This window comes from Gasterosteus aculeatus, chromosome 2, assembly GCF_964276395.1.
Source record: "Gasterosteus aculeatus chromosome 2, fGasAcu3.hap1.1, whole genome shotgun sequence".
Lineage (NCBI taxonomy): Eukaryota > Metazoa > Chordata > Actinopteri > Perciformes > Gasterosteidae > Gasterosteus > Gasterosteus aculeatus.
The window spans coordinates 9,085,158-9,109,676 of NC_135689.1; the positions used below are offsets into that span (position 1 = coordinate 9,085,158).

The window sequence follows — 24,519 nt, forward strand, 5'->3', positions numbered from 1 at the left end:
CTCAGTAGAAGTATTAAGAAGTAGTATAAAATGTATGAAATGAAAATATTCAAGCAAACTACTGAGATCTGCTGATGAAGAGTGCGTTATAAATAAAATGTGCTATTATATAATAATAATAATAATGTACACAAGTACAATTCTTAGTTGCTTGTACTTGAGTGGTTTTGTGTATACGTTACACACAGATTTAGATCATTAGTACAAAGTAAAACAATACATCATATACAATTATGGATTAAACTACCCAGCAGCATAGAAAGTAATGATAGTAATGGTTTCTGACCTTACCAACTGAAATATTAAAATAATGAACTAGTTAACTCCTCTATCATTTTGATTCCAGTTATTTTATGTTTGGGTTTTATTTTTCTGGAATGGATAATTTGCATAGTGATCACTTTTTCCGTTGTTATCTTAAGGAATATTCATCTGTTCTTTACTTGACTTTATTGAAAGAATATTTTAAATGCATTCTTTCAATAGTATTTATGTAAACTATTTCAGGACTAGAAAGTGGGCGTGGACGTTGTCACCTGGAGCTCTCGGCAGCCAATCAGCTGTCATCTTGAATATAACGACAGGACTCAGCCTACATGAAGGGTCAGTCCGAAACACGAGAGAGAGAGAGAGAGAGAGAGAGAGAGGGCGCGCGTGAGAGAGAGAGAGAGAGAGAGAGAGAGAGAGAGAGAGAGCGCTTGAGAGAGAGAGAGAGAGAGAGAGCGCTTGAGAGAGAGAGAGAGAGAGAGAGAGAGGGAGCGCGCGCATGAGAGAGGGAACAGCAGCATGCTTCAACAGAGTGAGCAACACATGCAAGAGGACTGGACCGACTCCTGATCTGAGTGCTTCAAGTTCAACGTGGTTGTTTCTAAAAAACAACCTCGAGTCCGCAGACAGCGACACATCTCCCGTGTCATTTTCCCAGCCGTGGATGCGTGTAAGAAGCGTGGACGGTTATGTAAGTGTCTCACCGGGGAGGGCGTTTTATTTTTATTTTTTTTGCATGATTTCACCGAGCAAGTCATTAGAACTTATTTTTTAAAACGAAAAAACACTTCTTCTTATTTTTTTTTTACAATTGATACGTCTATATGACACCGTTCTGGCGCTGCTTCGCCTCTTCCTCCCCTCGTGCACTTGTAAAAGTTTGTCAGTTCGCTGCCCATGTGCGCGGCCGGCAGCGCTGCACACATGTCGGACCCGAGGCTGTGCGACCGCCTTCCAAACAACGACGTCGACGACGCTCGTGGTGCCTTTGCGTTGCGCTTGTAACGCCTTTATTACAACATGTACTAACGTTGCACTGCAGTGCACGTTACATTATCGCCTAGTGGCTCGTTATCGACTCTTGTCGACTGTTTTTATTTGTGCAAGTTTGAAGCGAGTTGGCGTTGTGTTGTCCCTGCAGGGTTAAACAGGGAACGTGATGAACCTGATGTGTAGTCGCATGCGTTGTATGGATCGCACTGTGGGAATGGCACTGAGTTGTGTTTCCTGTTTTTGTGCACCGCTCGAACATGTTCTGACGGTTCGGTTTCACCGGATGAACTTCCTCCGTCTTGGATTGCTGCTCTCCGGTCCCTCGGTTATTGTTATTATTATTATTATTTAGACTATTGACGGGCAGGTGTAGATATATGCTTCGAAAAGTTAAACAAAAGTATTGTCATTCATTGTCGAAGTCTAAAAGGCAGACAGAAGCCACGTGGTGGGAAGTGAATGGGAGGAGTCACTCAGTTCATCATGGGAAATATATACATAGCTTAAATACATATATACTATAAATAATAATAATACATACATATATATATATATATTAGTGCATTTATTCCAGCATGCATTTACCACTTTTAAACTAACACTATTTGTTCAGTCTCCCAAGAAAAATCCCACAAGCTCAACTTGCCTCAGATTTAGCATTTAAGACATTTCTGATATTCAAAGAATATTTTAATGGCAAACTAGACACATATTTACTAGATCTGTTCTGTATCTCTTAACACTTAAATGAATGAAGTAAGCAATTGTTATAATTAACCTTGATATTCAACCGAATAAGAGCAAAAAAACAGGACATGAAATGTTTATCTTCATTGTCGATAGTGAGTTAGACACCTATTACAACTCACTAGAGTCCCACATATTTTACATGGGTCGTTGAAATAGCAATTTTTGCATTCCTGTAACATGAATAATATAATAATATTCTAAAAGGCTTCCTTCAGTTTATAATGTACCTTTAACTGATTAATTTGGACGTAATCTTTAGCAGATGAGGGCTGACACGCTCTGATGATATCGTCTAAATTTTACTGGAAAATAGGATTATTGTAATGTGATTATCTTAAATCTGTTGAAATAAAAATCCTGAAGAGTGGTTCAATCCACTTAGTTTGCTGCAGGAGTTCCGTCTGTATTACCGTCATGTTTTATAGGTGAGCGGTGTTTCATGCTAAACATCAGGAGAAACGAGGCGGACATTTACAGCTCGTATGAGAGGACAGTTGAGGAACAATATACTGCAGGGACCATAACAGGAGTGAACATGGAGGGCTGGTGAGTGGTGCATGACTTTCAGCGGGCCTGTGAATGACTGATGCAAGCTTAATAAATGCAAGATAGGGGAGCTCTTCTTTGCACACATGTTGTCTGTCAGCTATAGAAAGAAACACACTAAACTGGATTTTAGAATGGGATCTCTTCAGGACCAGTATGCCCACTGGGAGCACTTTCAGCAACCAGTAAGTCTTTAAATGTATGCAGGCAGCTCAGCATTGAAAGCAAATGTGGACATCTGTCCCACACTGGTTTATGGACAAAGGTTATTCAAGTCATTTTGAGGTGAAAATGTTGACTTAAAACATAAGCAAAAGCAAAAAATACACAGACAACTCCCAGATTGATCAACAATTGGTAACAATCAATTGAACCATGTCTCTATATCATTCTGCCAAAACGTATAGCCATTAAACTCAAAAGGGGGTATATATCCACTGCAAATACCCTTAAATACGGTCTCTTCGCTATATTCTATCCCTCTAGTTGTGGTCACTTGTCTTCGGCTGTAGTGCAGTGAAGGAGACAAGTCTGTTAACAAAAAGGAATGAATAGCATGGTAATAAAATGCATACGAATAATCTTTCACTAGTAATCTAGTCATGTTTATGGTTCTGGGGTTTCAAAATGGGTGCTTCTGATCCAGGCTGGCGAATAAATGAACGATATACTGTATGAATGAAGTCAGTTCAATAGGCAACAAAGTAGACAATGTGTAAACTGTAGGACTGGATCGGAACCTGAAGGGGCCATAAAGTACATGACAGACAAGGAATGCAGCCCCCCAGCGAGGGACCCTAAGGAGAATTCCCTTTGGGGAGTGAACAATCCCCTCTTGCAATGCGGTCCCTAATCTCTCGCCACCAGACACAACTTTGATGTGAAGCCCCCCGACAGTCCCCCCCACCACACTCCATTTTACTTTTTGTCCCCTTTTCCCGGGCCCCTCACTCCACCCTGCCTTCACTCCTTCCTCGGTTCTTGTAAGTCATTTTCACTTCTCTTACTAAAAAGCGGAAACATTTTCCAGCACAGATACAGTAATGAACGCTTGGATATAAACATTCAGAGCATTGTTACTTAATCCCTTCATCATTCATTCATACATACGGTTGGGAGGGTTTTATTGGCTTTTTGTATTTGATTTGGGTTTTAGCAATAGCTGTGTTTTCATTCAAACCCCAGCAGTCTAATGACTACAATTTACATAAATCCCCAATCCCAGTATCTTGTCATTCTTAGACTCACTCTATTATGCCAGACTTCACTAGGTTGGTTGTCCCACATGAGGTTTTCAAATGTCACCTGCAGAAAAAAAAAAATCCCGACCTGAATAATAGTTTGCAGCAGGGACCTGTTTGGTCTGTTTGCTGTGTGCCGGTGAAAGGTCGAAGGTGGGGGGAGACGGAGTGGGAGTGGATGATGAACTCCGTCACCTCTCTGCAGACCCGGTGAAGGGGAAAGTCACTGATCTCAGATCATTAAAATGTGGCCGACTGCCTTCACGTACGGTTTGTTTCGGTCAGAGGGCACCGACCCGTCCGCGCAGAACAACGAGACGTCCGCTTCTCGGCCGCAGCACACCGCGTGTTGATTTCACGCATGTCATTTTTGAGGAAGTATACTGCAAAAGATTGGATTAACTTGTGCTGACTTCACAGGAATAAGTTAAACGAGCAGGTGTTTCTACTGACTTTCCCCCCACAATCACTTTTCTCTTGTTTTATACTTTTATTTTGTACTTATGGGATTTGTTTCTGTGGATTTACAGGTAGATAGTTTGAATGAGTCTGCAAGTTTCTCTGTCTGGGCTTGTTTGACGAAGCTACCTATCACCTCCTTAAACTTAAACTAAAACATGCACACACAGTGTGTGTCTGCACACACGCACGCTTAAATCCAAATCCAGAGAGTGTGCACTCACACTCTGAAAAGGAGAATGCAGAAGTACTGCATACGTAATGCATGTACAAACGCACAAAGTGGCACTTATTACGTTCACTCCTGCACACAGACACACACACACACACACAGATGGGCCTTTGTATCTGTTTACCTCAGGATTGTATGGGCATGTCAAATATGCTCCTACCCATTTATGGAGAACAGGAGAGGACCGCGTCATGCTCTCCTTGTCTTTTTCTTTTTCTGGTTGAGCCTCGACCTCCCCACTGCTTTTACGGTCACAGAGCTGTATTTCTGATGAGTTATTAACAGATCATTTGAGGCAAATGTTCAGATCATTATGTTGTGAAACATTCAGGAGGTTTTAGGTTTTTATTGAATTGGCTTCATTGAAAAGAAAAATGAAAAGAAAATGTATATATATGAATGGATTTCTAAGAAAGCTCTCAGATTTTGAATGCAAGCAGAGAAACCGAGAGAGGATTTTTTTTTTACCAATAGAGCAACACAACAATTTCAAGACAATGCTGTGATCACTGTTAATAATCCACTGCACCAGGTCATGAGACCGGGTTTTACTTTATGACTGTTTGCTTGTTTTGTGTCTCGTCCAGGTTTGAAAAGGAGTCAACAGAGCCTCTGGACCAGTCAACTGCAACAGCCATGTCTTCCAACAAATACTCTGCTGCTATCATGGATGATAGCAACAACATGACCGCCACCGTGAGTCTGACGCACGCACACATTCACACACACACACACACACACACACACACACACACACACACACACACACACACAAGTTCACTTTGAGCTCTCAGGGCCATGAGGGCATAGCCCTGAGCGGTCACGTGTACTCGTCCCTTTGTTTCTATGAAAAATGAACATAACATTGACATCCACAAAACACACTCACACAAACACCACACCTTTCTCAGAACCGCCTGTTGTTTCAAAAGACAAGAGTGCAGGCATGTGTTACATGGCCCTAATTGAGAATGCACATGGGCTGTGATTGTGTGTGCACGTGCCACACGTAGCTCTTAGTGATCCGTAATCAGTTTGCTTATATGAATTACTGACCAATGGTGGTGCATTGGCAGGTACGGATCCCTGTCTCTGTTTGATTATTACAGGGTCTGAAAGGCCCTGGAATGTTTATTTATGGCCATCGTCACAAAAATAATTCCTAGTGTCCTGAAGTCAGTGTAAATCATCAAGAATTCCAAATGTTTGCCATGGTAAATTATAGGGTTTTTGAACAGGTCTTAGTTCATCTCTGATATATATTTTATATATATATGGAAACACCTTTTTCCATTTGACTAGTTGTTAAAATTTCAAAAGGCCTACATGTTTTATTGTATTCATCTTTTCTTTATTGTAATTTATCAAGTTTGTTTAATTTGATCTCATTTATTTTTCTTATCTTATTTTTTCTTTGGCGACCTGTTGTGAATTACTGTTCACGCTTTGTTACAACAGTCACCTGCTGCGACTTCCTTACGGCGACAGCGAGTTCCGCAGCTTCCATGTTGTCGTTGACTAGCAGCGGCGTTATCGCGGCTGAACCACTTGAACTAAAAGAACGTGTGGTACACAACTTCCCATTTTGTGAGCACGACCTCATAAGTTGTGACAGGCGGCAACGCACAAACCTTCCCAATCTGCTCACACACTTTTACTCTCTGTTTCACATGCACCCACCCACGCACGCACACTCACACATGTTCACTCTCCCACTTGCAACCACAGACACACACACACACTCATTAATGAGGCTCCTGTCGCACGTTACTGCTGGTTCCTCTTTTTCCGTCTTAAATGTCACTCCGTGCGAGAGGGACACTTCCTTCTCTCCGCCATCTGCCTTCCTTCGCTGTCCTTCTCTCCTTTCTCTCCATCTCTGTCATCACAAGAAGAAACCGTACAATCACAACTTAAATCTCTTCTCTGTATTGTGTTCACGGGCGTAGGTGCAGATCTTCCCATGAGTGATATGAGGACAGGAGGTATTCATTTCAAGTTTAGACAGCGTGGCTCATTTTTGTCTAAACCTCCAAAGATGACAAACCATACATCCATCTGTACATTTAACTGCCACGTTTATGAATTCAGGTATTAAAATATGTATAGTCGCTGCCCTCTGATGGTTGAAACCTGCCTATTGCTATTTATTTTTGTTATTTGCTGAGGCAGGTGAAAAGTATGGAGGCATCTTCCTCTGCTAACAACCCCCCTTACCTCCTCGCTCCAATAAAAACCTTTATCTCCTAGTCTCAAGGAAGGAGGCGTGCAACTCGACGCTGCCTGGCACCACGTAGCAAGCAAACGTCACAGCTCAGCCGGGCGCACGAGCCCCTCGTCTACGAGGAGATGCAAGCTGTCCGACAGAAATCAGTTCCTACATGAAACTGTCTTGGGCTGTCACGATATTCACAGAGATTGTCCATTTGGACTAGTTTATCCTGACTGTCTGTAGATGTCGCGAAAAAATAACACTCTGCCCCTTTCTCCGTCGGTGTCCGCGTGCGGAGGCGCCGCCTAAGCCCCGCCTCCAGCCATGAAAGCAGACAAGAGGGAAGCGCGATCGACTCAAATGTTGGTGGCGTGTAAAATGAATATCGCATCTCACTTTCTCACTTTCGCGATAAGTCAATATATTGCGTATCGCGACAGGCCTAAACGTGTCTGTGCATTTCCACATTGCTGTGGAATATATTTCAAGACATTTTACAGCCACACACTCAGCAACTCACAAATGAACATTGTAGATTCATAAAAAGTCCAGGTGACGAATATGGATTTTTGATTTGGGGTTTAATTTTCCCCTTTAAGGAAGCGTACCACGGAGGAAGGGATCGGCTGAAGTTCATTCCCATCTCTACCTGCTGTACATTTTGCGAGCATCACAGACAAAAACAAGTTCTTTTCTTTGCCAACAAAGGATTGCACTCTCTGAGCACTAACAGTTTACTTTATGCAGAGCGTTTTTTGGGGGGAAGTCTAGTCCAAGTGTTGGCTGTTTCTCACTTCTAATCGTTTAGGCTTAAGATCTTTTGACAGCCCGTTCGGGGGTGACTGTTGCTCGTTGTGGAATGTGTGTGTCTGACGCAGGTTGGCGAAAGCCGCACAATGCAAGACCTAACAGACTTCTTAAGCAAACACACACTGAGTCATGGAGACTGCAGGATGCATAAGACCTGTGTTCCACACACAGCGAAATAGTTGTAGTCGCAGTATTTGCACAGTGAAAGAAAGAATAATAGTGAGGCAGAGTTGGGGGGGAGGGCGGGTAATTTGTGTTACTTTAATGCTTCATTTGGTAAGTTCCTGTCTGCCAGCAGCTACGAGGAGGAGGAGGGATGGATCTACCCAGAAAGGCAGGTTAATGGAGGATGATAATTATAATAGTAACTCAGCCACTTTGCTCATTATTATTGTTAAATTACAAGATTTGGAATAAAAAATGAACAATTTCTCACAACTCTGATTTAACTAACCCTAAAGGAGAGGAACCATTCTCTTATGATAGGGGTTGTAAAGACTTGTTTGACAGACAGATGTCGTGAAACAAACTTATCTTGCCATGTTTCTGTCATTTGTTTTTTACTTTTACCCTGAGAATCTGTAGCTGCAAATTTGTTGTCTCTTCTTCTTTTCTGAAGGTTTTTCCCCCCCAACTTTAACTAAAGCAGATTTTGTCTGGTTTATTCTGGAGAGTGAGAGAGACAGAGAGAGCTTCCTTGCAGAGTTAGATGTTCCGTGATGGTGCTGAAAAAAAGTAAATCCATAGACTTGCTGCAAATTATAGTTCTTATTAAAAAAATCGGAATCACCTTTTGAATCAACGACTTACAGCCTATAAAATAATGTCTGACATCTTGATTGGCGAGCACGATGGCTCGAAGCACTTTTTCTACCTGCAGCCGACCATGCATCTTTATCATCTTTCGATGACGTCACAGCTCTTGTTGATTGTTTTCAAGATGGATGGGAAAGTTACAAATGAAGGTAGACACACGCACAAGACCCAGAGGTTTCCGTGGATGTTTTATGTCCCAATTGTCTTGCAAAGTCATGTCTCTGTCAGCACTGGAAGTCCTTACTGGGCTCCTTATCAGGTGTAAATAAATAAATGACAAACAGGAAGCCGCTGAGTTCAGGCCCAAGGCCAGTCTGTCCCTTGCTGCAATCGCGTTGTGTTTTATGCGTCAATGTGTTTTTCAATATTAGAGGAGGGTGCATGTTGCAGCCCAGGCCATTATCGTACAGCGGTGCTGCAGGGATTCAGATTTCCTCCAGCTGTGATCTTTCATCCACGGCTGTTAGATGTCAGAGAAGCCACGGGGGTCAGTTTACTTCATGAACTTCTCTGTTCTCCAAGTATAGACAGTGAACAATTATTTTGGATTTAAGATACTTACAACTTGTAAACAGTTTTTCTCGTTAGGATTTAATGCATTTCTTTCTCTGCTTCTTCTTTTCTCTGCATCTGATGGACATAGCAATCTCAATCAGTCATTTTGTTTCAAACTTTTTTTTTCTCGACCAATGCTTGTGTCTGGAACAAGGCGCTGCATTTATTTTCTGTTCAAGTCGGTAAAGAACTATTCAGAATGTTTTTGACGACGCTGCTGACCTTTTCCCTCTCTCTTTTTGTCAGTCTCTCCCTCCTCTCGTTCCTGCCAGCCGTTCGTTCTCACATCCAACCATCTGGAGCACACACTTTATGCAGGGTTCAGCGGGTTCATTCATTATTGGGGAGACTTAGCATTGCGGCCACGCTCACACACCACATGCATTCCCGGTTTTACAACATTCGACAATTACAAACGGTCTCAGATACGCATAGCTGGGATTTTCCCTAAAAAGTCACCACAATCTTCACATTTGTTGAACAGCTGCACCATAACCTCCTTGCCGTCTGCTTCGTTCCATCTTCGGCTCTTTTGCAGTAAATGAAAGACTCATTGTGTATGAAACTAAAATCTTTCATTTCTTACAGTTTACAATAGTTGTTACAGTTTACATTCAGTTCATCGCTGTCGACGTGAGAGATAAAGCGAATAAAAGGCTTTTCTGCTCACCTTCAGGCCACCCGTGCTGATCTCTCTCTAAATAAGTGACTCACCGTCACCGGTAGCGGATGCCTCTCACAGATTCATCGTGTGCCGCGTTAATCTTCTACCATCTCTGCAGTGTTGGTGTTGAGTCAGGTGCTTAAACTCTGGTTGACACGCAGACACGCCTGACAGTCTCCCGACATTTCAATTTTCAAAGCTTCTGCAGGGTCCGTGTTTGATCCTCACACCGTTTTTCTCTCCGGGTTTTGTAATAAACGAAAAAACGAAAACACCCCAAGGGAAAGGAAGGGTGTGGCTCTGTGTTGCAAAAGACATTCATGCCCAAGAGCTATAGGGTTTAAATACTTAAGCTTATAAGCAGCTGCTTTGTTTGAATATCTTTTGTTTGAACAACAATGGACAGTGAGTGCTCGTGACGTTGTCCACAAGTAGTAGCTTGAACAAAAATGTTGATGACAGATACCATTTCACGTGCTGAAAACCTTCAAATATCAGTGGATATCTCAAATGGCAGACCACATACAATACAAGCTGGTACAGTAATGCGGTATGTGGCGGGTAGGAACGCTCCTCGGGGTTGTTCTTCCTTGGAAACTAGTGACAGTTGGAAAACCATCAAAAGTGTCTGAGAATTAGGATTAAAAGATTTGCGATGTTCAGCACTCATGTCTGTAGAACTACAGGTCGGCTGAGTAATGTGACGGTTTGACAGCATGAATCACTTGTGCAGCCAGAGGCTCACGTTCTTACTTGTATGCGCTATTGTGTAATACATCCGTCTTGCGGGGAGGTTGAGCGTTCATATCAGCCTCCATCATCCTCAGCGGTGGATGTGTTGGCAGATGATCAGTTTTTCTTAATTACTTTGTTAACATCTTCTCATATAAGATAAAAGAAAGACCGTGGAAATTGCTGATAGTCATCACGTCTGTCTGGGCCAAGCTTGTGACTATTACAACCATCTTATTGACATAGCATATGAATATAAAATTATGGAACAGACAGCTTCCCTTTTGGGTCACTGCCACTTCTTTGGATGAGGCTTCTCCATTCATTGGCCGGCTCTTAGTTCCTGCAGCACGCCGCATGCAGGTCAACTGCCAGTTAGGGAATTGGCCGAGTTTCCTTATTTGATCAGGAATTTTCAACCCTCTGGGCAACGTTGGCCTCAACCACAGGTGGTTTCCCACCATGTATTTATTCATCAGAGTGAATTACTCCATTTCCCCCCTTGTGATTTCGATGTGCACGAAGCTCCAGCTTCAGCCATAAAATAGTTACCATGTGGAAAAGTATCATGGGAGTCGGAAATAAAAATTGAATGGCGAGGACAACACTTCACATCTCAAAACCTAAACCGAGCTTTGAGTGTGAAAAAATTGATATTTGGTAGAGCCGTAATTTAGAGTATGTTTTTGTTGCCAAATCAAAAGGTTTTTGGTCAGTTTAAATATTGAAATACTTATGAGCCTCGAGAAGTTTCTATTTAAATAGATGCATTTTAAACTTAGATCATGTAAGTTTTCCCAGGAGCAGATTCTTAGTCTTTGTAGCAAAAGCATGCTGACTCGATGTTTCCTTCTGAAATGTGCCGTGCGAGAAGGAGTCATTTTTCTCCTCATATCACTTTTCATCTTATACTGTTTTCGCTTCACATCTTTGCCTTTATTGAACGTCTTTCATTAATCACTTCTATCAGCCAACAGATAAATATAATGAGTAGGTTTTCAGTAAAAGTCAATAAGTCACCTTCACTCCGCCTCTGTCCTCAGGCGCCGGTCAATGGAGACGTGCCTCCAGCTAAAGGGCTCGCAGAGAGCGACAGCGGCGTGGAGCTGACTAATGACAACAGCCCTCTGACCGCAGCTGAGCCGCCCTCCCCCTTCAGCCCCAAGCAGAACGGAGACGCCGCCTCGCCTCAAGGTCACACACACACACGCAAACACACAACAGTGACACATTTTTTGCGCAGCTGCTTTATTAGGAAACTAAAATGTTGGATCTTTTCATCCATAGTTGGTCAAACTTTAATATAACAGTCCCATACTTTCCTGTAATTTTCTTGAAAGGAGCATTTGTTGACCCAAGGTTTAGATGTTGAAAATAGAAATATAACACTTCACTGCTCTCATAAAGCTAGAAACGAATTCCTGGCGAATTCTGCACATGATCTTTTTTTAAATACTGAGTTACTTTCTGAGGCATCTGTCAAACCTTCTGTTGCTCCCCTGCTGTTGCTGTTCTCAGATGGTAACCAAGGTTCAGGGGGAAGTAGGAAGAGGAGCAGGAAGAAGTCAGAGGAGGAGGAAACTACCTGGGACTCGGACAGCGAGGTATGACCACATGCATACAAACTATCATTTATTAAAGCTCTGCTTGGGAGACACAATATTTTAATTGTGTTTATGTATGTCTGTTTGCAGGACAAGACTTCAGGAGCGAGTCAGCTGGGTTTGAGACAGACGCCTCGGCCCAGAACCATCTTTCAGGCCGGTCTGGCGCCGCACACGCACAACAAACCTCGGAGACAGAACCGCAAACAGGAGCCCAGCATGTCGCTGGTAAACATACACACATCCCTAGTTCTTCTTACCCTTTGTTAAACCGCATCATATTTTCCATTTACAAATGATGTGGTGTTTTCTGCTATTTTTATTAGGTTGTTGCACTGTATGGAATGGAGTGCGTTTCTTTTAACTTAAAACCGCTGGGTTCAAACATTCTTTTTTTCTAACATTTGCTCCATCCATCAGGCAAAGACTCACTTGACCGATGTCCTGGTTAGATAACAGAGTACAGAGTCGAAAGTAGGAAACAAAAATTACCCATTGTAGACGGCGGTGAGAACGCCCACATTCTGGATAAACAGACACGAGTACAGCGCAATATTTTCAGCTTTGCCGTCATACAGCCATAACCAACCGTAATCGATTCTCTCTTCAAAGCCACCGCTGACATGTCTGATAAACTTCCATCTTTATCTCTATTTCTGATTCTCTCTCAGTGTGGTGGTGGTGCTGCTGCTGGTGGTCCTCGTGTGGCTGTGGTTACATCCGGCGGGGTCCCAGAGGCCACCAGGCCCGAGCTGATGGAACAAGACTCCAAGGACTCTGCCCAGAGCGTCAGCACCTCATCGAGCCAAGAGATCCAGCCAGAGTACAAAGTGAGACACAAAGTGTGTTAGGAGGAGGAAGGATTGCTCGTGGACCAATTTGAGTATTCACAAACTTAACTTTGTCCGATCTCGTACGCATAACCTTAAAGCGCTGCTGGAAGCGGGTCATGGATGTGCAAAGGGAAGATCAAGAGAGAGAGAGAGACGGCTGTGTTGACGCAGGAGAGGCAACGTATTTTAAAAAGGGGAAGTGAAGGGTTGGCAGTGATAGAAAGACAAGGAGGGCAACTGCCTTCCCAGACCCACAGAACCTCCCCCACATGGCCTTGTGTTAGTGCAGGTGGCCACAAAAACACACACACACACACACTCCGTAGGTCTGCTCCTTATCAATAGTTTAATTCAAGTCATGACGACCACCAGTCTGCACCACAAGGCGCGTTTGTGTGTCTGTGTGTGTGTGGTGCATACTCATAACGATCTGCACGTTTCAGGTCTGCGTGCACAGAATGCTTTTTTTTTATACTTTTATTCGGAGGGGGGGGTTATCAAGGGAAAACAATCATAAAAAGGTAAGAAGCTACTTTCTTCTTACCTTTTTTTCCTTTTTGTGCACGGAATCTTATAGTACACTTATAGTATAGTAGTGTACTTATAGTATAGTACACTATAGTACACGTATTGTTTTGTGCGTGCTGATGCGGCGTTTCAAAACTACTGGGTTTCCTCGCTTAAGGTGGATTGAAGGACGACGTAGGGTGGGCTCTAAAGGAGGAGATTATCATTTAATGGGGGATGTTTAATGTGTTCTTTTAATTGTAAAGCTAACAGCAGAAATAAAGCAGACACTTGAATGACAGGTGCCGAGTGATGGCGAGGTGGACAAACACTATTCATGTCAATGATATGGCCATTTATTAAAAGTTATTTAGAAATAAATACATTTCCGTTTTATTGATCTTTTTTGAAACGGTCAAACTTTTGGACACTTTTGAGTAGAGGATTTGTTTCTTTATTCACACGTCAGCTAAACCGTCTCCTCTACACTTATCTGTCTGTCCTCTCTACAAAACTCTACAAAAAAACATTTGGTATTGCAAGCTCGTTCAGGGAAGAGAAGGATTGTATCTCAATCTTTCATTGGGCTTTCACAACTATTTTCTCATCTGGAAAAAGGAAAAACGTTTGTTTCTCTCGTGTCCTCCTGAAACCTGAAAACCTTCCAGCTGTTTTTATAAAATCTTTTCTCTAACGCCGTCTCTTTCCATTATCCTCATTCTGCCACCCACTTACTTCAAAGTGGTACAAAGTTCAATATGGCAACCGTGTCCATCTACACTCTGCCTCCTCCATCCAGGACAGCAAGGGCTTTGGGATTGGCGAGCTGGTGTGGGGAAAGATCAAGGGCTTTTCCTGGTGGCCCGGCATGGTGGTGACGTGGCGCGCTACTGGCAAGCGGCAGGCCAGCAACGGCATGAGGTGGCTGCAGTGGTTTGGAGATGGAAAGTTCTCTGAGGTGAGGAGGACAGACCTAAGGGGAAGGGAGAGAGAGAGAGAGAAGTCATAGTCAACTTGCTGACGCTGTACTCTGTTTGATGCCACTCTTTCTTTTCCTTCCAGGTTTCAGCAGACAAACTGGACTCCATCACGGCCTTCGCCAAGTTCTTCAGCCAGGCTTCCTACACCAAACTGGCCTCATACCGCAGGGCTATCTTCCAAGCACTGGAGGTGAGCGTAGATGTGGATTAGGTGCAACTTTTTTTAAATCACCCGACTTTGTTCTTAGTTGCTGGGCAGAGTGAAGCTGCCATCTTCCGATTCTTCATTTTCAGAGCAGGTGTCTCCAATTATATTTGCTCTGTGGAGGAGTGTGTGTGTTTTTTGGGACAGTTTTTCAGACTAGAGGTCTGCTGGAAAATATCACACGCCAGTGTGGTTTACCTTGGCGGTTCACTAGAAGTGAATTGCGTGAAAGAGCAATGTTGCACTTCAACCGAACCAAAATACAATATTTAATTGAATTGCATTACAGACAGTAAACAATTGTATTTTAAATATCACTTTACCATGATTAATATAGTTAGTTCATCATTAAGGTCAGGGCTATTTAATGAACGTTCAACAAGGTCCAGTTAGAGAGAAGTTCCTCATGCAACTTTATAATATCTAAAGATAAATTATCGTCAGTTTTTGAATTGAACTAGATGAATCATACAAATATATACAGAAATGTTCTCAAAATATGAAAAGGCCTGGAGCAGAATTCTATATATGCAGTTATTATGTCTGCATTTATTTTTGTTTAGATCCCTTTACGAGAAAAGGTTGAAATCTCTTTGTCACAGATGGCGAGTATCCGGGCGGAGAAGAAGTTTCCTCCCTGCGAGTCGGACTCTCCAGACGACCAGGTGAAACCTATGCTGGACTGGGCTAACGGCGGCTTCCTGCCCAAAGGAGAGGAGGGACTCAAACCTACACACACTGCCGGTGAGCAAGGCCGCAGCTCTAGTCACCAGCCGCATACCGTTCACCACACAACAGACTGCCTGCAAAATGTGCCATTGGGTGAGGAGACGATAGTAGGGTGTGACCGTGGTTGTTTCTCCCTGCAGACAGCAACCCTCTGCACCACCAGGTCCCCGATGTTTCCCTGCCGGAGTATTTCCCCAGCGCCAAGCGGCCCAGAGTCAGCCTCCAAAAGAGCAAGGCCGCTCCAGAGGAGTCTTACAGCAGAGGTACTTTTCTGCAATGCTGCATGTAGATTATGGAACTTGAACTTTTAGTTTTCCTGCATTTTGTCTTTTTGAAATTTAAAAGGGAATGAAGATGGATACTGATAAATTGCGCAGGAAACTAAACCAAGAGTCCTGTTGTCACTGGGAGGATGGTAAATGTGTTTGAAACATCCCTTGATGAAAATATGTTACTTGATGACATTTTTCTTCTTCTCTCAGAACAAATGGTGAATGAAGTTCTGAAGAATAAAAGAAGTATAGAAGGTAAAGACTCACACCCTCACATTGTGTGTTTCGATGTGAATTCTTTTGTGATTTGTTAATCGTGTCACTCATTTTTGTAGATTTCTGTCTCTCTTGTGGAAAGATGAGAGCAGCAACCTTCCACCCGCTGTTTGAAGGAGGCCTCTGCCAAACATGCAAGGTATGCAAACGTTACCAATGCATGGCATGCAGCTCATGTTTGTGTTGCATTCGGGGTCCCTCGTCAAAATCCTTTTTCCATGGCAAACGTCTTCTACTTCTACAAAAAATCTTCAGAAAGTGCACAAACAACCAATTAAGCTCACAAAAAGATGTATATTTTTGTTTAAAAGCACCTAAACTGAAATAATTTATAAAAAATAGAGAAAACTAGGAAGGATTTGTTTGAACGTCAGAACCTTTTACTCGTTACTTGTTGCCGTCTCTTTTAATAATCACTAAAGCCAGACGTATTCCTGTGATTTCTTTTCTGCGTGTTCAGGACGTGTACTTGGAGATGTCCTACATGTACGACGACGATGGTTACCAGTCCTACTGCACCGTTTGCTGTGGAGGTCGAGAAGTTCTTCTCTGCGGCAACGCCAACTGCTGCAGGTCCGACACACACACAGACACACACACACGCACAAAGTAACAGTACACACAATACTTTAGCTAGTACCTTCTGCACCCCCAGGTGTTTCTGTGTGGACTGTCTGGACATCCTGGTGGATCCCGGAGCGTCTAACAATGCTCGCTACTTGGACCCGTGGCGATGCTACATGTGCCAGCCGACGCTGCAGTACGGCGCCCTGAAGCGGCGGCACGACTGGAGCATCAAACTGCAGATTTTCTTCACCAGCGACAATGGACAGGAGTTTGTGAGTCGCATTTTTTTTCTCTAAAGTTTGGTAGGAGCGTTGTCTTTTGACACATCCAGCTGCCTAAATAAGAATTAGCTTCCAATCTGATTTGTTTCTCTTCCAGGAGAAACCAAAGATTTTCCCGGCAGTCCCTGCAGAGCAGAGACGACCAATTAGAGTCCTTTCCCTGTTTGACGGCATCGCTACTGGTGAGGACAAGGGTTTGGATGCCGAGAGACGGCCAGTGAATGAATGTGTTAATGTCGTCGTAAGGTCGAGATGCAAACTGTCTCTGTGCTTCCAGGCTACCTGGTTTTAAGGGACCTAGGTTTCAAGGTGGACCAGTATGTGGCTTCAGAGGTGTGCGAGGACTCCATCTCAGTGGGTGTTGTCAGGCATGAAGGAAAGATCCAGTACGTCCATGATGTCAGGAACATCACCAAGAAAAATGTAGGAAAGAAGTTCAGGAACATACTTGTTGAAAATGATGATGTGCATCTACAGTTTTCTCCTCCCCACAAGATATTTTGTTTGGAAATATGGCCGAGACCCTTTATTGGAAACACACCGTTTGCCTCCGGTACTTGAAGAATGATCCGTAATTCATGTGGCGGCATCGCTTGCATTCCTCTCTTGTACCGCAGGTTTTTTTAGAAGCATTTTCAAAACTCCTTCTCCCAACGTGTTTAAACTCGGTGGTCGGCGTAACCTTAACAAAAGATATGTGTTTTAAAATGGAAATATAGTAGTCTGGATGTGGCCAAAGTTCAAACACCAATACAGAACCAAACAGAATCTGGCAGCTGCAGTGACGTAGTTCAGAACGTGGGACAAGCAGCTTCAACCTCCTGAAATCTACTTGGGGAGCCTTTCATTTGTTAATCACACTGAGATGTGTGTGTGTGATTGTGTGTTCCTCCTCATCTCTTTCTGTAGTTTATTTTTTCATTCTGCTCCTAAAAGGAGGCATTTGTGTGAGACCATAAAAGAGGACTAATTGTGTCCAGATTCGTTTGGATTAGTTTGATTGTTAAATGAATAATATTAGTTGTATTTGCGTCAGGTAATTGATTGTCAATCAGCAACAGAAAAATGAGCAACTATTACTATTTTATTTATTCATGAAATTATTGTTAAAGCGACCAATATCAGTCTGGTTTAAGATTCTTACATATGCTGTATATAGATTATTTAATGCTAATTGTTAATGTTAAAATGTTGCACTAAACATCAGGATTTTATGACCTAAATCCAGCAATACATAATTCCATCAACAACATCTTTCTTAGCCTAAAAGGGTAGACTGAGGTTTGAAGCGAGAGTATTTATTTTATTTGTAAAAATTGTGAGTATTTTACACAGTGAGTTCTTTGTTTTATTCATGCAGTAGCTGCCACTTCCTCAGTCTAACACTCGGTGGTGCTGTTGTATCTCTCAGCTTCTCGAGTGGGGTCCATTTGACCTGGTAATAGGAGGAAGTCCCTGCAACGACCTGTCAATCGTCAATCCTGCCAGGAAAGGGCTCTATGGTAGGTGCCTGCCAGAGGAACTTGGAGTGTGACCTGCTTGTATCACTAAATCTCATGAGAGAGCAGTTCAGTCTAAATCGATGCTCCTCTGTTTCAACAGAAGGCACTGGGAGGCTGTTCTTTGAGTTTTACCGTCTGCTGAGCGAGGCTAAACCCAAAGAAGGAGAGGACAGGCCGTTCTTCTGGATGTTTGAGAACGTGGTCGCCATGGGCGTCAATGACAAGAGGGACATCTCACGATTCCTGGAGGTGAGTAAATAGAAGCCAAAAAAAAAACAAGAACATGGATTAAAGACGTTCCTTGAACAAAATATGATTAAATAATAAAACAAAACAAAAGAGCTCATTTCAGGTGGGGGATATAATTAAATTAAATCGTATTCAATCTAATTTGTTTTAGGCCAAAACACAATCCACGATCTTATAACTTTTTTGCAAGTTGCCGAAAAGTTTAAGTTTAAAAAGAAATGATCTACAACAAAGTATTTATTTTAGAAGAAAATGTCACCTTTGAAACAACCAAGGTAACAAGTTTATTTCGATAGTTGGGAGAGCTGATCCTGTAGCAGCAAAACACAAAACACTGAAGCCATGGCACCCAAACACAACCACACTCTGGCATGACACTGCTGATGTAAAGGCAACTTATATTGTCACATCGCACAACCCTCTCCGGCTTAGTTGTGTGTTTGTCAGCCAGAGGGATTTCCTCTTTGATACCCTAAATTCAAAAACAAGAATGTTTCTGTGAATCCCTTGCTGTATATTTATGATTGAGTAGTACCAGTATGTTTAATTGAGTACCCATTGTGTGTCTTTGTGTTGTTTTGTTTTTCGAAGTGTAACCCTGTGATGATGGATGCCATTGAAGTTTCCGCTGCTCACCGTGCCCGATACTTCTGGGGAAACATGCCGGGCATGAACAGGTAGGAAAAAGAATGCGTTAACGTCATCTCAGAAACACATTTCCAATCTCTCAAAGAAAAAACATTGTTAACTTGATACTGGGGTACAATGTGTTGCCAGATTTGTGAATATTTTGACACCATCTATATGTGTGTGATGTCTCAGGCCTCTGTGTGCCTCTGGGATGGACAAGCTGGAGCTGCAGGACTGTCTGGATCACGGCAGAGTTGCAAAGGTTTGATATAGCTACAGAACACAGAGCAACGTCACTCTTCACAGTTTGCACTTTAAAAAACGACTTAACGAAAGCTCTATTTGATCGTGTGCTCGTTATGTTGTAGTTTGGGAAGGTGCGCACCATCACTACCCGCTCCAACTCCATCAAGCAAGGGAAGGATCAACACTTCCCTGTCCTGATGAATGGGAAAGAGGACATACTGTGGTGCACTGAGCTGGAGAGGTTAGCAGAAAATACACACACACACACAAATCGATTTTTGGATTTCTCTCGATTCTCTCTAGAACGATTCGGTCTTGATTCAGAAAAGTTAATAATCGGAATTTTTTTTTAAAAGTCCGTCTCGCGTGAGATATTTGCTCGCTCGCGGAGCGTGAACTTCCTCGCTCGCGAGGTTAGTCTCTGCTCGCGCTCGAAGGTGTTTTCTACACGCTCGCTGTTTTTCTTTCTGACAGTAAGGGGGCGGAGCCAGTCACCATGGTCTCTACACCTGATTGGTTACAAACCCTGTCTTTGGATTGGCTGGAGTGATGCATTCACACAACTATAGAAGCCCATTTCCGCACTAAAGAAAGGGGATAAAAAGTCTAAATGATGAGATAAAACGTTGTCAAAAAACAAACGCCCCCCTTCTGTAATTGTAGTGGACCGTAGGTGACAACCAGCTACAACCATCATTTACCATCATTACCGGCACATTAAGAGCAATGCGTCCAGCTCGCAGACCGGTCAGTCTGAATCTGTGAATATCCAATAACTTTACCGAACTATGAAGGAGCCTGCGCATATCTTACCTCATTATTTCGATTTTCCAAAAAGTCGATCTTGTGTTGAAAGTTGGCAAGATATTCACAGATTTGGACTTTTTTCCGGTATTTTACAAATACGGACCGGTCTGAGACTAAGAGCAGCTTTTTCTTCATTTAAAAGAAAAATTATTGTTGATAGAAAATCATATTTGTGACAAAGATTTTTTTTTCTCTTATAAAGAATTAGAGAAGGTAATTCATCTGTTGATTTTATTTAATTATCAAATAAAGTAGGAAGTGATTAGCAACCTCTGAGTAGCAAACTCAGATTTGAGAAAATTTAGAAAATCGAGATGCATCGATAATCGTTTTATCAGTTTAGAATCGATAATCGGTTTAGAATCGAATTGTTGACCTCTGAATCGGAATCGAATCGTGAGATCGTGAGTGCCAAGAGATTCCCACCCCTAATATATATATATATATATATATATATATAGAGAAGGTATATATATATATATATGTGTGTGTGTGTATACCAGTAGAACAGACACTGAACGGTTGTCCATGGCCTTGCAATAGCACCAATGATAATAGCGATTGTTGTCGGTTGCTATGGCGACGTGCGCACTGTTAGCTACGTAGCTCGTCCCTCTTAGTATAGTGGGGAGTGAGGCCACCTATGATTATGTTACGTATCAAAACATATTAGTTTATTTGAAAACTCTGTAACGTTACTACGCCAGTGCTTGTTTTAGTGTTTTTCATTTAGGCCTCTACGGAAGTTAGTCCGCTACAATGGTCGCAATGGCATTGTTATACATAAAAATAGCCGCCGCTGTGACCATCATTTTCTATAGCTACGCTGCTTAATTAAGCACCATTGTGACATTGATTGTAATGGTGGTTGCGTGTTTGTTACCCTTCAGGATCTTCGGCTTCCCCGTCCACTACACAGACGTCTCCAACATGGGCCGCGGTGCCAGGCAGAAGCTCCTGGGCCGGTCCTGGAGCGTCCCTGTCATCAGGCATCTGTTCGCACCACTGAAAGACTACTTTGCCTGCGAATAGACGCCAGCCATCACCAGCAAAGAGATGCCGCTTATATTTACACACCAGCGCTTCCATTGTGATCAGGCGTCAAGGAGCACCGACCACATTGTGCAAAGTGCTGAAGGTTTCCCTCAACTCTTAAAGGAGAAGAACCAGTTTCATTTCAAATCAGTAAACCAGGAAAATAGTGAAAGTAGCTGTTGTGGTGTGCAGCCCTTTTGGGATCCTGGTGGTTATGCACTGAAGCCTTAAACATACATAACACACAATGACACTGAGATAAACAAACAAACAAACCATATGCTGTTATCTAGCACGTAGGGTCACTGATTATAACATTCATAATCATGCTTTGCCTCTCTGAAGGTTCAGCTGAGTTAAAAGGGAAAGACAAGAAAATCCAACTCACTTGTTTTTTATCAAGATTACAGTGACCTTAAAAATATTGTGTTTCTTTTAAATAGCCTTAGATGGTATTGTTTTTAAGTTGGCAACACATAGTATGTGTAGAAAATAGAACAACATGGGACCAAAGGTACAGCTTTTTATGGAACCGTATCAAACTTTTATTTTAGGATGTTTAAAACGTTCTGAGGATGTTTCTGCCTCCATGTAGCTGATGATTCAAATGTGTGACAACAGACTTTTAATCTTTAAAAGAAAAACACTTGAACCAAAGTCGTTAGATGGACCATTTAGGGCCTACATGCTCTTCCACTAGAATCAGATCTGAATGTATTTTGTCTAAGAAATATACACAGTTGAACTAAATTATCAAAAATGTATTGATACACAAACACAAACCACATTCAGCAAAAACCCATCCGGCAAGTCCAAGCCACACAAGTACTGTGTATATTCAATACTAACAGTATACGCTTTTAGAACACATTTAGATTTAAATATGGAAAGAAAGACAGGAGGGGCTACATAGGAGCTTGTATTCAGCAATGGAAGCAAGTCCACAGATGAAGCAGGGTTTGTTTTGTTGATAATTGTTGTAAAAGAGAAACAGACAATCATTTGCCTTTTGTCTGTTGCATTGATAAGTCCCTATGAGAAAAGTAGCTTCCAAAAGTAGTCTTTTTCTGTTAAAAAAGTGTTGTATAGATAGTGTGAAACTTTGGTTATAATGTCTCATATACATCTCCCTGATAGTTATATACAAATACTTGAAACAAGCCAAAGCAAAAACGCTGCGTGTAGAGGCCTATTGCAGACAGAATGACGAGTGATGGCATTCATACTGCTGTTGAAGTTTGGATTGTAACCCCCAAAACAAAGCAAAAGGTGGTAAACACTGATAAAACATGCACTATTTTTTGAAAACTATTCCTGACTTCTCTTGGTTCAAAGACGCCATAAAGTTTCCAAAACATTAAACAAGAGGAATTCCATTTAGATCATCTCCGCTGCTGGCCGATAAGCTATTTCGTTCTGTTTGATGCACATGCTTTGGGATACAGTATGTATTGGTAATTACTAGTAGCCTAACAGTCTGATCGGACAAATATTTGTTGCCGGGATTTTAAGTAACTCCCGGAAGGTATTGCAAAACAGTAGTTTTTTAACACTCCTTAATAGTTATACAATTCTATGTCACTCTGTACGCCTACGCTTTAGCATGTTCACCACACAGAGGGATCTACTGGACAGTTTATTCTGCTACCAATTTCTTGATGTGAACAAGCAAAGAAATTGGTATTTCTTTTGTTTGTTCACATCAACAATTGGTATATTCCTCTGAAAAATCTTGTTTTGTTTCTATAACTGGAGGAATATTTCATCGCATTAGATTGTCACCACATCCTACTAAATGGACATTACCTCAGAAAAAGGGGCAACTGAACATCACTGCTCCTGTAGTAGCTCTATTCTGTGAATACATGTACTGTAGCTTTATTCCCATATGTCCTCTGTATGTATGTATATATCTATATATACATATAGATATATACATATATATATGTAACTTGGATATAATCACTGGAACTTTTTTACTCAATGTTTTGCGTACTGTATTGATAGAAAGGTTTGGTTGTTTGACCAAGAACTACATTATTTTTTGTAACACAAAATGCACAAGCCTTATTTTTTTCTTACATGTTTAGATAACCAGTTAAATGTATAACATCTCGATGGTGCTAAAATTACGCTTAAAGAGCCACCAGGAGCCTATATAGTCTGTTGTTAATTGTTGTTAAAAGTAATTGTTTACATTCTTTATTAATACTGCTGAGCTTGTTGAATGTTTTGCTTGAGACAGTAAGCCAAAAAAAATCGATAGATTTGTTGTTGTTGTTGAAATTGTCACATACACGACACATACAGTATATGTTAACATTACAAGCTTTCTTTAAATGTGTAATGTCATAGCACAGATAGAGCATTTTAATCCATAGCTGTTAGATATCTTGTGTTATGATGTGAAAAACATAGTTATATCAGAAGTTCTTACTTTTTATACTACAGCATTTTAGTGTGATATGTTGTATCCAGATCCATTCGAAGATTTCTTTTTTTATTTTGCTAAAAGCATTTCAAAAGAAAGGATTCTGTGCTATTTTTATACTTCTTTTGTTTGTGGAAAAGCGTTCATATCTTTTGTTTATGTACTTTCCATAGCAACCCATATATAACTTCTATTCAATAAAAGCAAAAAACACTTCCATGGGCCCTGTGTGAAAATGTCTTAAGCCGTTTATCTTTTTTCCTAATATTAACTTTCAGGGCAGATAAGTCTTTAAATGTCATTAGCTCATGAAGGTTATTTTAGTTATTGTTTAATCCACTAGGATTTTTCTGTGACTCCATTAATTATTCAGGGTATAAAATCCACAACAAATGCATTCAACATTTTTGAATAGCAAAGAATATGATGAAAAAATAAACAGAACATACAGCCCGTTTTACAGTGAACATAGAGAAGTTTTACTCCGTAAAATCCCCAAATCTGCATGTTTAATCTTTAAGATTGACAGGTTTTGCCAGATAGAAAGGTACTTACACATAACTAACTTTCATGTAAGCAACAATTTTACTGTCTGTCCTGAGTCAAACAGGGAACCTTATGGTTGGAACAGAATCTGTGTCATGTGCTCAAATGTTTGAGTTCAGTTTTTTAAATTCTGGAGATTGTTTCAAAAACAGAAATGTCCTAGTTGTCCAAAAAAGATCTGATACAGAATCCTGTTGTACCCCACAGGAACAGAAAGTGACAATCAGAGACCTGTGCATTGACAAACATTTATGAGTAGAATGTTTGAAACCAACACATTGCCCAACAGTGTTGTTGTGGTCAGTAGTATCAATAAAGATTATCAAGCGGTACAAGAACGGAGCGTAACGAAACTGAACTTAACCTTCTAAACAAAGGATGAACAAAGTGTACAAATTAATGATAAATTACCAAAAAAGTCTTGGAAAAAAAGCCAGTTTAAAGTTAGCGCCTAATGCTAATGCTGAGTTTGTGGTAAACACACTGACGTTACATATGCTAGCTGTCACCAGTGGTTGTTATTGTAGGACCCTTGTGTAATA

At 41.6% G+C, this 24,519-nt stretch overlaps 1 protein-coding gene across 2 annotated transcripts; it reads left to right on the top strand.

Annotated features, from left to right (window-relative positions):
* The first annotated feature begins 593 nt into the window (after positions 1-593).
* dnmt3bb.1 (DNA (cytosine-5-)-methyltransferase 3 beta, duplicate b.1) lies at positions 594-23,648 on the top strand. 2 transcript variants are annotated; one of them, XM_040193618.2, is made up of 22 exons: positions 594-958; positions 5,076-5,184; positions 11,321-11,471; positions 11,796-11,881; positions 11,972-12,109; positions 12,553-12,711; positions 14,021-14,179; positions 14,284-14,391; positions 15,009-15,150; positions 15,276-15,398; positions 15,618-15,662; positions 15,743-15,822; positions 16,144-16,256; positions 16,339-16,522; positions 16,629-16,713; positions 16,809-16,954; positions 17,943-18,033; positions 18,134-18,282; positions 18,874-18,959; positions 19,105-19,174; positions 19,281-19,399; positions 20,856-23,648. In XM_040193618.2, coding segments are annotated over exons 1-22 (2,487 nt in total). In that variant the 5' UTR covers positions 594-956; the 3' UTR covers positions 20,998-23,648. The 2 variants fall into 2 exon arrangements, with proteins under 2 accessions (XP_040049552.2, XP_077946732.1); XM_078090606.1 differs by lacking the exon at positions 594-958 and adding an exon at positions 2,339-2,556.
* Positions 23,649-24,519: the final 871 nt, after the last annotated feature.